At 45.0% G+C, this 13,991-nt stretch overlaps 2 protein-coding genes across 5 annotated transcripts in view; one reads left to right on the top strand and one right to left on the bottom strand.

Moving 5' to 3' along the window:
- Positions 1 to 1,993, top strand: part of SLC25A13 (solute carrier family 25 member 13) — a gene marked incomplete at its 5' end in the record, with an annotated part of 91,228 nt that extends 89,235 nt beyond the window's left edge. The window contains 1 exon segment of the mRNA XM_021388557.1: positions 773 to 1,993. Coding sequence (XP_021244232.1) covers positions 773 to 962 — 190 coding nt within the window.
- Positions 6,590 to 13,991, bottom strand: part of DYNC1I1 (dynein cytoplasmic 1 intermediate chain 1) — a gene marked incomplete in the record, with an annotated part of 184,853 nt that continues 177,451 nt past the window's right edge. For all 4 annotated transcript variants that reach the window (XM_021388558.1, XM_021388560.1, XM_021388559.1 and 1 more), the window contains 1 exon segment: positions 6,590 to 7,523. In XM_021388558.1, the coding sequence (XP_021244233.1) occupies positions 7,413 to 7,523 (111 nt within the window).

The raw sequence follows: 13,991 nt of genomic DNA, 5'->3' as shown, positions 1-13,991 counted from the left end.
CAGAATCACGGTCTTACTATTATGTAGGACATACTGCAACGGTTTTGTCAATGTTATTTAAGCCACGTTACCTCTGGTGGAGGACAGGATGATATTCCACCACCTGTATCACAGCAAGACATTACCACATTTTATGTCACCGTTTTGATCTGCGGATATGTGTTAGTATGAACAGAGACAGCGAGAGGATAAATAATGGGGGGGAGTGGGAGGTAGAACTGCAAGGGACGTGATGCTTACTGAGTCAGGATACACTCTGCATTAGTCCTCATTAGTGTGGTGAAGGAGCTGCGTCCCTTATTAAGCAGGGCATCTGACATACAAAAGGGTCTATAAGTGTCACCACGTCCAAACACTATTTGTTGGAGCCTCAGCTCTGCCTCCTTTGAGGACAGTACATAGGAATGTCCATGTTGCTGTTTTAACATGATACCAGAAGCAGCTGCAGATGTCTGTGAAGCTTTGGGGACAATAAGAATGCTACCTAGATGTTGTTTAAACTCTGCTGAGTTACTGGATTGGCTGTACATTGTAGCAGAGACTTCTGAATCTCACACTGCTGTTTCAATCGATAAACTGAAAGATTTGACCATCGTCCATCTCAATGAATGCGAAGACCCCTGACTCGTCTGGAAGGTTGTAGCATTTAATTTAGTTACTTAGCAGGAAGTATGCTCAGATACCTCACTCAGCTTGCTTTACGGAGAAGACTTTTGTGAATATTGTTTTTGTGCTATGGAAATTAATTTTTTTTATTATTATTATTTTGCAGAAAACCTGTTGGATCGGAGCCAGTTCCTAAGTCTAGGATCACGCTCCCTGCTCCTAACCCTGACCATGTTGGTGGTTATAAATTGGCCGTTGCCACTTTTGCAGGGATTGAAAACAAGTTTGGACTTTACCTACCTCGGTTTAAGCCATCGCCACCTACCTCAAAGGCTGCAGCAGCAGTAGGACCCTAAGCTTATTGCTGTAGGCTTTTTGTTATTAGTTGGGAAAGAGCCACTTTTCTAATTGGTTAATACTTTTGTTCCTTTAGCTTCACATCGTATAACAGTTTGGCTTCATTTGAGTTTTAAGGCAATTTTCATCTTAAATGTAATCATTTGTCTTTTGTGCTTCCTTAACCAGATCACTGTGAAATTCTTACCAGTTGTTTTAAGTTTGGGACCATGAATGTATCTGTTCGCATCTGACATGAGCTTGTGTTGGGAAGACACTAATTTTAGGTTCCATTTATTGGGGAGGGTTGGGTGAGAGCTGTGAACCAGATCATCTTACAGACAGTGCTCAGTTGCAGATTCCCAGGGCGGATGTCACACATTGTCACTCAAGTGGAAAAACTCAGTGGATATCACGGTGCTCAAAGCGGAATGATTTGGACTGTACATGTAAATTGGTTATCAACTTAGTGCGTGTCTGTAGTGGTCAGCAAGTCTATCCCCAGTACCTAAGTCTGCCAGTACAGCTTCAACTTTTTAAATATGTACACGCACAAGTTCAGTTTCTGGATTGTATTATGAAGCTTTTATGTGGAACATGTTTTTGTAATGGAAACCACATTTATAAATGTTTAGCCGTTGTATTATGTTACTAGTATCAAAACGCTCAAAAGAAAGTGTTATTGTCCATAGTCTTTGCACTTTATGGCAGTACTTTTGGCATTCTACTACACATACAAGGAAATTTCATAACTAGGTGCCTATCTTGGGTTGCTGGTGTTTGGACTTCAGTTTGTATATGCACTCTAGTAAAACGCTGCTTGTTTAAATAGCTGCAATAGAAAATTCATGCACTGCATCAATGGTACCTGCCTTAACTGCTGGCTTGTAATTGGCAAATAGGTTGTTTCAGATTCTTATTTACTTCATTGAGTCCACAGAGATTAAAATACTCTAAAAGAAAAGATTTTACTTAATTTTTTGGTGCCTTGCACAGTGTTTAGAAAATTATGTATTTATGAAGATAGTAATAAACCTTTCAAACAGATGCACACATGGTATTCTGTTATGGAAATGGGATAGTACATCCAAAGGCTTGTTCAACTTCATTTATAAAGTTAGGTTAAAGATAAAGCTAATATTTGAGCACTTAGGCTGTAAAAACATCTGCAGTTTGAGAACAAAGTAATCTGTGTCCCTGTGTGTGGAAAAGACGTGCATTGGTGTAGATGTCATACAGAAAAGAAATGTTTCTTCAGTCAGAAAACAGGATTGATGTAGGCCTTTCATTTTTTCTTTCTTTTTTTTTTTTCCCTATAGACTCATAGAATCACAGAACGGCTTGGGCTGAGCTGGAAGGGACCGTAATGATCACCTGGTTCCAACCTTCTCCCACCACGGCCAGGGACACCTTCACAGCCTGATCAGGCTGCTCAGGGCCCCATCCATCCTGGCCCTGAATGCCTCCAGGAATGGGGCATCCACAGCTTCTCTGGGCAGCCTGTGCCAGTGCCTCACCATCCTCTGAATGAAGAATTTCTTCCTCATGTCTATCTAAATCTCCCTTCTTTCCATTTAAAGTCATTATTCCTTGTCCTATTACTACAGGCCCTTGTAAAAAAGTCTTTCTCCAGCTTTCATGTAGGCCCGCTTTAGGTACTGGAAAGCTACAGTGAGGTCTCCTCAGAACCTCTTCTCCAGGCTGAACAAGCCCAGCTCCCTCCACCTGTCTTCACAGGAGAGGTGCTTCAGCCCTTTGCTCATCCTCCTGAGCTCCTTGAGGAGGCTCTGGGCTCCACCAGCTCTTTGTCCTTAGGCTATGGCCTCAGCTAACACAGTGCTGCGGGTGGGGCCTCACGAGAACGGAGCAGGCAGGGGATGCTCGCCTCCCTTGCCCTGATGGTTACACCTCTTTTGATGTAGCCCAGGATGTGGTTGGCTTTCTGGGCCTGCAAGTGCACGTTGCCAGGTCATGTTGAGCTTCTCATCAATGAACACCTCTAAATCCTTCTCCTTGTGGCTTCTCTCAATCCATTCTCCTCCCAGCCTGTATTCACGTTTGGGATTGACACAGCCTAGGTGCAGGACCTTGCACTTTGCCTTGTTGAACTTCATGAGGTTTGCACGTGCCCAGCTCTCAAGCCTGTCCAGGTGCCTCTGGATGGCATCTTTTCCCTCCAGCATGTCAACTGCACCATGCAGCTTGATGTCACCTGCAAACTCACTGCGGGTGCACTCAGTCCTGCTGTCATGTCACCAACACAGATGTTAAACAGTGCTGATCCCAATACCAACCCCTGAGGAATGCCACTCATCACTAGTCTCCACCTGAGCATCGAGCCATTGACCACAACTCTGAGTGTGAGCATCCAACAAATTCCTTACTCACAGAGCGATCCATCTGTCAAAGCCACATGTCTCCAATTTAGAGACCAGGATGCTGTGTGGTGCAGTATCAAATGCTTTCTTTGCACAAGTCCAGATAGGTGATGTCAGTTGCTCCACCAGTGCTATAACCCTGTCATAGAAGCCACTAAATTTGTAAATGTGTTAACAAACGTTCTGAGTACCTGGTCAGTACAAGGCATTGTTGGGTGTCTTCTGTGTTACCTCTTAAGACAAGAATTTGGTGTTTACAGAAGAAGAATGCTTGTTTCCTTTTGAGAGATGGGAGGTGTTGTCTGTAGCATGGACTGTAAACTGAGAAAATGCACAGATGCTGTATCTTTGCAGAAGAATCAGGTGGGCAATATTGCGTTGTATTACAATTTTGCTGAATACTGAAAAGGCTATATTACTGCATTTGTGTTTGGGTCATCATAAAAATTATTTTCTTGGACTAAATTGTATTTCAAAGTTACCAGTGAAATAAGGCATGAGAAGAGCAGCCTGCAGTGCTCGTACACCTGAGGGTGAGGGGGGAAGACGATACTCACCTGCAGCTGCACGTCGGAGCAGGGCTGCACTGTGTGCGGAGAGCACAGGGCAGCTGTTGGCTGCAACCTCTCAGCCTCGTCTATTCAAGTCTTCCAAAATGACAGCTCCTTTGTTTCAAAAGTGGGTAAAAAACTTGCCCCTTGTGTTTCTCCAAAATTAACTGTCAGGATTTTTGGTTAAGTCTTGTCATGAAAGTTAAACTTTCACACCAGTGCTTGACACTGGAGATTTTAGGCAATTTAGGAGTTGTTTTTCCATTTAATCCCTCACTTTTGCCTGACTTACCTTGTCAAGAATTTCCATGGGAAAGCAGCAGCTCATGGAAGACTTCTGAGTGCTGAGCTGCTCCTTTTGTGCTTTTGGGTTGGTGCCTGCCCATGTGTACACGTTCCAAGTGGCAGCTGCTCGCTTCTCATGCAGCCCAGGAGCCTCCCTGGGGATGGGATGGGGTGGGATGTCCTGGACTGCTGCAGCCAGAACACGTCTCCGTTAGCAGAGCCAGAGCCAGAAGGGTGAGGAGCCCATGGTGGCCTCCCCAACGCATTGCCCAGCTCACGGTGCTCAGAGCAAGCAGCAGTTCTGCCCAGAGAACTCTGGCTGTGTGTGCACTCGGCTTCCTCCAGACACAAAAGGATGCAGAAGTTCTGAAAAGTTTACAGGCCAAGAAATTGTCAGATTGCCCTACAAACAGAAGGCCCCGGGACAATGTTGAAATGTTTGTTGTCTTTGGGTTTCTGGATGAGCTATGCAAAATACTGGAAGGAACTGGATAAAGCGTAACCTTGCTTGCTTCCTGCAGCCCAGCCAGCTCCCACTGAGTTAGCCAAAAAGAGAAATGATCCAGTACTGGTGATGTTCCCTACCAGGGGTGTCTCAGGCAGCCGCCTCTGTTCCTGTTTGTCTGCCCAGCAGGAGCTGAGGGACGCTTTTCTGCCTGTCCCTGGGGGTTTGGTATAAGCTGCCTTAAGACTGATAGAGGGGATGCTGTCATGACCATACGTACCGCAGGCTTCCTAAATAACTTGGGCAGGTTTTTCTATACCTGCTAATAATATGGAATCTGACAAACCTCCGCTCTGCATCTTCCTTAGGAGGGGATGGGCCACATGGGCCTCTTCTGCTGGGTGATGGCTGAGCATGGTGCGCTGCTCAGTGCCTCTGCAGCACACAGTGTGGCCAGGCCAGCGCTGCTATGATGTTCAGGCCTTGGCTGCTTCTTGTGCTCTGGGCGTGGTCCATGCCTCTGCTGCATGCACTGGTGGCCCTTCAAGGCTTTGCCCTGTGGAAATGTGGAGCTTTTCCTCGCTCCTGCTGTACGCTGCTGAGCCCTACTCAAAAATGAGGAGAGGGAGGAAAAAAACCCTTTGGTCATGTTTTGAGGAGCGCTCCCATCCCTGCTCTGTGAGCCCCACTGCTGAGCTAAAGGGAAAGAAGAACTTTTTGGTACCATTTTCATGTGCACAAAGCAGTACATTTGGAGTTTCTTCTGAGCCACCTCTTAAGGCCACTTTATGAGCTAAGAATGCAAAGAGGCAAAGAGCACTTGGGCAATGACCACTTCACAGAATTGCAGGAATTGGAAGGGACCTGAAGAGATCATCAAGTCCAACCCCCTGCTAAAGCAGATACCCTACAATAGGTCACACAGGTAGGCGTCCAGGCAGATCTTGAATATCTCCAGAGAAGGAGACTCCACAACATCTCTGGACAACCTGTTCCAGAGCTCAGACACCCTTACCATAAAGAAATTCTTCCACCTGTTTGTATGGACCTTCCCCTCACTTTGATTCCAAAAACTGAAGGTAATGTGGAAACAGCAGAAGCGAATTTGCCACTGTCAATGCCTGCTTACAGTGAACAGGAAACAGACTGTGGTTGAGCCCCTTCCCTTTGCTCCCCTGCAGGGTGCACACACTTGGGTGTGGGCTTACTGCGTGAGGGTGATGGGCAGAGTGCCTGTAACAGCACCGCCCTGATGATGGACGTTTTTATGCATGTGTGTGTGCCCCTGGATACCTGACACTAATGCCCAAAGCCACTCTGCACTGCTTCAGGACCCATGTCTGCAGACACAGGGACGAGATGTTCCGGATATGACCATGGCGCTGGATGGCATTAGCCAATATAGTCCTGACCAGGACTGCACGGAGGTGTGCTTCCCTGGGAACATACTGAATCGTTACTGTCCAACTTCCAGTGCTTCCTGCTGTGATGGCTCACCTGCCCACCCAGGGGACAGTGAGACCCTCTGTGACACACAGGCATTAGCACAGTGCTCGATGCAGTGCTGTGCACAGCCCACAGCCCTGCCTCCACCCTTAGCGTTCAGCTGCATCCCTCAGCCTGGGCCCTACTGCCTTGCTCCAGCCATGAATTCCTTGTAAAGGAGAACGTTCCCTTGTCTCCTACCCAGGCCTGACTCTCTAGACAGCTGGAGGAAACCAGCAGCGCAGTGCTGCGCTGTGTGTGCAGGTAACCATGCACAATAGGGATGGGGGGGGAACCAAGCCTAGGAGCTGGTGTGGATTAGTTGCTGCTCCCGTAACAGCTGCAGAACCCGCTGCACCAAGCCCATGGCTGGCCAGCCCGGTGCCTCAGTGCACTCACAAGAGCAGCTGCAGCAGTGCTCTGCAAGTCGGCAAAGTCCCATTTCCCAGTGCCCAGTAATGAATGTGCTGAGCGCTGCTGGCAGGGAAGGATTAACCACACTGTGACAGAACAGGCTGGATACGTTTTATTGGCAACGCTAAGTGTCATACTCGGGAACCACAACCCTTTGTCAGACTGTTAGTGTTAACTTGCATGACAAGTATCAGTGACCGACTGTATGTGAAATATTGTTAAAGTGCCTAGAAATAATGGGCGTCTTAAAAAAAGGAAAGGAAACGCACTCCATCCACTCAAGCCAACCTTTATAGATCTTACATCTTAAGCACAACTGATGTACTGTAATTGTTACGCGGACTTTAATGTAACCTCTACAGCAGCACACAGACAATGCAGTTCTCTCATTATGCACATGCTTTAGGATCGTTTATTTTAATGCTTTCAAATAAATATGTTCCATGCAGCACACCGCAATAAATAAGGAGCAGCAACTTTCGTATAGTACATCCATTCATAATGTAAGTCACCATGTGAAACACCACATCTAAAGCCTTTGGCCCAGTCCCATACAGTGAAGCACACCACATCTGCACATAATCATATCTGGCTTCATATGGATTTAATAGGACTACGCCAGAAGGGCAATGTGAGCACAAGTTTAACCAGGGGTTCCTAGCTATTAAATACAGCTACTAAGTAGTTAAAAGGCAACAACTAAACCCATAAAGGGTTGATTTGTCTTTTCTTTCTTACTTTTCAGACAGAAATATAAAGTATGAAAATGCTCTGGATATTTTCAGCCCCGTGTAAAGCTGTGTGATTAATATGGAATGCTCTGAGCAATACTGGCACGCACGCTGCCATCGGCAGCCACAGCACGACAGGCTCGGCCGCCGCTCGGCAGGGAAGGCCGCTTCTCCTCTTCCTCTAGGCCGCCAGCTCCACCGCCCCCTCCTCCTCGCTGTCCGCCCGGTTGGCGCGGATCTCCACCAGGGTCCGAGCGAAGCGCGTCCATTCGTCGTTGTGCGGGACCGCCAGCTGCGGAGAGACAGGACGGGGATGAGGCCGCCGGGCTGAGGTACAGCTCCTGCCACAGCCCGTGCCCAGGGCGCAGGCCGGCAGCGGGGCCACCAGTTCGGGTGGGCGGCTCACGTCGGCCCGCAGTGCTGCCATGTCCCGGCATGAAGCCAGTGCTCTTCCTTCCAGCTCCGGTGGCAGAGAGAAAAGCTTATCTATCTGCAGGAGTTTGGGGAAATGCTCTGTGCTTAAGCGTTATTGCAGAATCTGCCCCTTTCTTAAATCTGATTTTCCCAAGTATGACAGCTCGATCTCTATGGCACATCCGTATATGTTTCACAGCACACACGTGACCAAGAGTAATTGTTTGCAGGACTGAGGTCAGTGTGCACAGGGTAACAGAGCTTTTACAACGCTGTGCTGAAACCATGTTCCTGAAGTTCATTAAAACTCTTAATAGTAAAATAAATATATTTTGTTATCTTAGTTACCCTTCTCTATGTTAAGGAATTTACAATTAGGAAACACGCGTTACACAGGGAATGTTAAACCAACTGGAGACTGCCCCGCCGGCCTCCGTTTTAAAACTGACTTGTAAGATCCATTTCCATCCGATACCATTGATGTTTCTAGCGAAGAGCTCTTGAATATTAGGCTTCAAGAGCAGCCTGTAACCTAAACAGCGCAGCTTCCTGATACAACGCTGCAGTGATGGGGCAAAACAGCAGTCATTTCTAGCTGGATCCTACAGTGCAATTTCTGGAAGACAACGCAACCTGAGATCGTCCGTACTGGAATACAAGCAAATCTTCTCCTCTTCTTCCCTCCCAGCAGCACTCCATATGGCTGAAGACTGAGCAAAAGATGCTTTAAGTTAACTGGGAAGCCCAATTTGGACAAGAATTTGCATATAAGCCCAATGTTAACCCTTTGTGTACACTGCCGCAAGTTCAATGTTGATCTCATGGACAGGTATTTGCAATACCTCCTCGTATCTCAATTAATTCAATGAGATTTTCAACTATTATGCATCTAGTTTTGCCTCTACAGCCAATATTCCAGGGAAAAATCTAGCATATGTTTTAAAGTTTCCCACATATAGAGCATACACCAATGCCTCAGCTATGTTATATGAAGGGCTGGCGTACAGTAGTTTTGTTTTGCCTACTGAAATACTGAACATAACACAGCTCAATATTTACAGAGGTTACAGACCAAAAAACACCATCTGTGTGACAGCTACCAGCCCTCAATGTGTCTCCACCTTCCACTTCTGCATTTTTCTGACTTTTCCGAGGGACGGAGACCAGAGTTACAGGAGCAAACCATGTGAGCCCGCCGTCTCCCTCACACACACACGTGGATCTGCTGTGGTCTTCAGCTGAAAGAAAGCTCTGTTCTTTGAAGAACATTAAGAAGTACGTTAACAACAAGATGAAGGTCACTTCACCAACACTCAAGCACCCGTAACAAAGGTTTGGTCACACACGCCTACACAAGCTCCTGCAGAGTAAGCCATGTGACAATGCAAAGCTCTTTCCATCAGAGATGCAGCCAAAGCCATCTGTGTAGTCAATTCAATGTTACCATTGCCGGTGTCCTAAAGTACTTCATTTCTCGTGACGTGCACGGCACTATCGTTTATCAAACTGAATGAAAACATTAAATAAGCCTCAGTTATGTTGAGTAGTGAGATCGTCGAAGTGGAACAATATATTAGGCAAAGGATTCACTGAATTTAATAACGCCTCACTTCTTGTTGTCTTTTTAAATCCCAAATGACTTTACATTGTATTAAGTGGCTCAAGATGATAATACATCAAAAGAAAAAAAAAGTAATGTATTTATTACATTGAGATAATTTAATTCCCTTTACACCACAGCGTGGCCACAGACAAATAAATCAAAGCCCAAATGACAACAATCTGAAAATTCTCCCTGCAAATGCAGGCATGCAGGATGGCTAGCTAACAGCTTCAGGAGGGCTGAGGCTGTTTTAATGCCTCAAATCACAAAAGAATGATTGAAGTGAAGACTGTTAGCGCACAGATGAAAACATTCAGCATCCACATGCAATCTAATTACTTCGATCTTTGTTTTATTTTACCTTATTTAATCACATGCCTTGCATCATGCCTTCAAAGAAGGGAGAGTTCTGCTAATGGTCTGGTAGTAGAACAAACCTTTCTAATATAAATCCCTCAGAGATGCAGAGGGAAGTCAAGGGAAAATAGACTTTTATTCTTCTTTCTATGAAGTTTCTAGTGCTGAAGCTGAACACAAGTTACAAGGCAAAAGACCACAGACTCCAGTTCTAATTCTTGTATGAACTAATGCTCCCAGTCATTTTCAATTAGAGTTCCTTCAGCCGGGCGTACTTACACTGATAACTGCTGAAGGCCTGTGTCCCTCTGTGGGCCAAACTCTCCATTTCAGCTTTTCTGCTGCGGTAGTTGTACTGCAAATCCCAGGGCAAGGGTGGAAGAAAATAAGTTTGTAGGAGAAGGGCAGGGGCTTTGAGCTATTTAGGGGTTTCTTACTCATTCGCCATTCCTCTGTCCACTTCCAGTTACTCCAATGCGGCACGTGTTGAGTTCCAGCAGTCATAATCGCTACACAGAGTGGAAATGCTCACCAAAGCATAAGGTAATAGAATAACTTATATTAACATTTCGGTCATAAGGTTATTGGAATGAACTGACACCACGCTATGAAGCAGAGCAAGAAAATAAACGTTATTAAGTGTTCTCCTTTGATCCTTTCACAAGGGAACGTAAACGCTACCTGCAGCTAATTAATTAACTGAATTACTCACACTGCTTTCGCTTAAATACCACAGTGTATTTATGTTGCATCAGATAGCAATTCTAATGAGGAAAACCAGTATTACCAAAGCAATGTGGTGACTTAAGCCAAACTTTGTCTGTTCAGCTGTTAGGAGTTGTTCGCTCTTCTATCCGGCTTTTAAAATATCAAAAGAGTTCAGGCTGCAAGCCTACAGACCTCCACGTGTGACTACAAGTTTATGCATCCAAATCAACCTGCTTCTGCTTGTGAAGTTACGTGTGCTCGGCTGGTTACAGGTAACGCAAGGAAACATGAAGATGCTAAAATGCTGATTCATTCTTTTATAGGGTGAAGTTACTTAGGACAATCAGGGTTCCACTTTCATTTCTCAAAAATCAACATTTTCTTTCTATCACTCTAACCTTGTTAGAACCCTCTCCTTGATTCAAATCCATAAAATATCCTTCCAAAAGCACTTCAGTATCTATAAAATGGGCATCTGTAACTGTTTGATAAATGATCGATAACATATAACACACTAAACACCATATCAACTAGTTCACAAGCTGCTTCTTGGTTATATTCAAAAGCTGATTTACGTGAAGCAAACTCTCGGAATTAATTTCTCCACCACCTTCATTACTATGATTTTAGATATGCAGATTCTGGTGAGAAAAAGTAAGTGTCAGTAATGCTCCCGATGGAATGGCGCAGCACAAATACCACTGCTGAAAAGGAATCGCTCCCGGGGCAGCACCTCCCAACCAGCAGCCTTAGAGCCCCATGCACAGTGAGCTCAGTGCAGCCCCTTGCACTGCACACAAGGACCAGTACACAGGAGCCACAATTACTATTAAACACTGGAGCGGTGGATTGGAAATTTCAGCAAGTTCAGGCTGGATTCCAGTCAGCAACGCTAAGTGGATTTCTCACTATTCCCGTGAGGTGTTACAGTTACCAGGTTATCTTATTAGGGATAAATAACATCATACCCATGTGAATCTTTCCCAGCTAGTGCTTCCCTGGGTCTGCCATACGCACAGATACTATAGGAAGGCAACCACTGACTGGATGGAATGGAATACAAAGTGCTTAGAAAGCAAGACGAGGGGATGCAATGACATAAGGCTTATATGAGTATATAAGGAGCTGAGATCTCCCCATTCTCATTTGTCTCCTTCCCAACAGCCAGTAGTAGCTGCATTCTGGTAAGGCAGAAGCCTCTTGTCTCTAGTAGTAATCTCAACCTCTTCAATTTTTGGTGATCACATGTTCAGCTGAGCTTTCAAGATGGAGAAGGTATAAATAATGTCTAGATCTGAAAAGAGGGGTCTTTTTTTCTCCTCACCTTTTTCAGAGCCATGGAATTACAGCAGACTTAGAAGCAACAATGCTTAGAAGCAACTGTGTGCAGTTTTGGGTGCCACAATATGAGGACAAAAAACTTCATAGTAAAGAGTGTCTACAGGAGGGCTATGAAGCTAGTGAAGGGTCTAGCAAGCAAGGCATGAAGAGAGACTGAGGACCCTTGGTTTGTTCAGCTCAGAGAAGAGGAGGCTGAGAGGAGGCCTCACGGGAGCCTGCAGCTCCTCACTTGGAGCAGAGGGGTGTATGAAACTTCTAAGGCCATTCTGTGTTACCTGAGCTCCAGCCGAGCACATCACTTACCTGCCTTTCACTTTCCAGCCCTGAACCACAAATGTGCTCTCCTTGATGCTAGTGCTGACCAAGGAGATGCCATATACGCATTCTGGTAAGAGAATACAGGAATTTTCTCTCTTCCTGAGGCTCCCCAGGCAAGCTAGTCACAGGCAGCAATACAAACAGAGCTTTCACCAGAACAGCCTCCTCCACCTTCTTGTCAAGGCAGAGATAGCCTTAGTGTGCAGAGCTTCCAATCCATGCACCAGACTTCGTCCAAACACAAACTCTATTTCCTGTGTTTCTACAGAAACCGTGCTTTTAGGAGCTTCCCTGAACATTACTACTCTTAAAATCTTAATGCAGAACTCAGGGAAGGGTTATTTGCGCTCAAGTGTGCTCAGGAAGAGACACCTGTCAACACTGCCAGTTGTGCTTGCTAGTGCTAGGCTCCCTGGGCAAGCAAAAGAACAACAGAAATACACTGCCTGAAGACACACATCAGCATAAGTTTAATTTCATTTTCAGATTGTTAAACACTTTCTGGTAACATCTTCTCTTCTAATTTACGTCTATTAAAAAAAAATAAATGTTTTCTAGACCAAACAAAAAAAAATCCAACCCTGAATATGCCTTCTAAAGGAACCTATCCAGGAAGTTGAAATAAGATATTACACCATATTTCAAGTTTTTCAGTATACTCCCCTCCTATCCATCTTTTTTATTGCTGGAAGTGTTTCAGCTCAATTTGTCCAAATTTCTGTATAGCTTCAGTTTCCCTGAAAAACCACTTTCCAGCACATGAATTATTCATTGAGGATATTTCACTTTATTCCTGGCTCAGTGCATTTCCTGGAGCCTCTAAATCTTTGGGATGGGAATGGACAACTCTTTCTGCCTTCATCCCTCCATGCCCTTGTCCAGCACCACTGTTCTGCGAGGGCTGCAGACTCTCCTGAGAAGGAGAAAATGCAACAGCAATTTCAAGAGCAGCAGCCTCACTTCGGAGGAGCCGGCTTCCCAAACTCTCAAAAGGAGCACAGTAGTCCATATTCAACCTATTGTATTTCTTTTTAATGACTGTACCTCACGGTCAATTTACCTGTCACTGTGATACCGGTTCACAAACTGCAGTGCTGATTACTGGTGAAAGTATTGTGCGATCCACAGCACTAGGTTAATCATTACATTTTTTTTCCACCTTTACCTGGAGTTCTGATAGCTCAGAGGAAAAACAGCTGCAGGAAGACCTTTCTCAACATCGTCTCTGACTCCTGGGCTAATTTGGAGGAGTGCATTTTTCCAACCCGAACGATCTGTGATCACCTCTAACGCACACGTTTCATGAACACAGGTGTAAAAGGAGAATCTGAAAATGAACCGTTACACCACGACTCGGAGCAATCTGCCAAATGTATGTGGTCTGCAGCCGGCCTGCCGAACCGTACTGCCGCACACTGTTTTCAATTAGACGTTTGCAGACGAGCCTGCATGGTGGTCCAAGAAACACTTTAAGGGTGATAGAGGTTCCCAAATCAAAAATCTGTGACCCACTCCAACGTTTTATTTAAATACACTGCTTTATTTTCTTGGTGTCGCGTATAGAAAACCCTATTCTGATCAAAGTTACGTGATGGGTTTCTACAGCTAGTCACCATGAGATCAAGAGCTTTTCGATTAACATGCATCTTTCATTCACTGCATTCGTGTTTTCTGCTCCTTGGAGGTGAAGGCCTTACAGAGAATCCTTTTCACTTCTCTCCACTTTGGCAGAGCTGCGTGAGCAAAAAAATCTTATATTCAACGGGGAGAACAAAACTGTATGAAAATTAATGCTCCTCTCATCTCTAAAATGCTCTGTTGCTATTGTAATTTCTGACAAAGGCAGTTTAATCACTCTTTGAAGAGCTAGCTAATTAAAACATGAGAAGATTGAGTTTGTGAAAAACAGCAAGTATAGTAAACTAATTTTAATGACTGAAATCCCAGAATTCATGCTAACTTATCTCTGTGTGTGGTTTATCACCATTTTTATGCTCTTTCAATTTAATAGTGTCACGA

The sequence above is a fragment of the Numida meleagris genome, chromosome 2, assembly GCF_002078875.1.
Source record: "Numida meleagris isolate 19003 breed g44 Domestic line chromosome 2, NumMel1.0, whole genome shotgun sequence".
Lineage (NCBI taxonomy): Eukaryota > Metazoa > Chordata > Aves > Galliformes > Numididae > Numida > Numida meleagris.
Note: the sequence above shows the minus strand (reverse complement) of the source record. Positions and strands in the feature narration are given on the sequence as shown.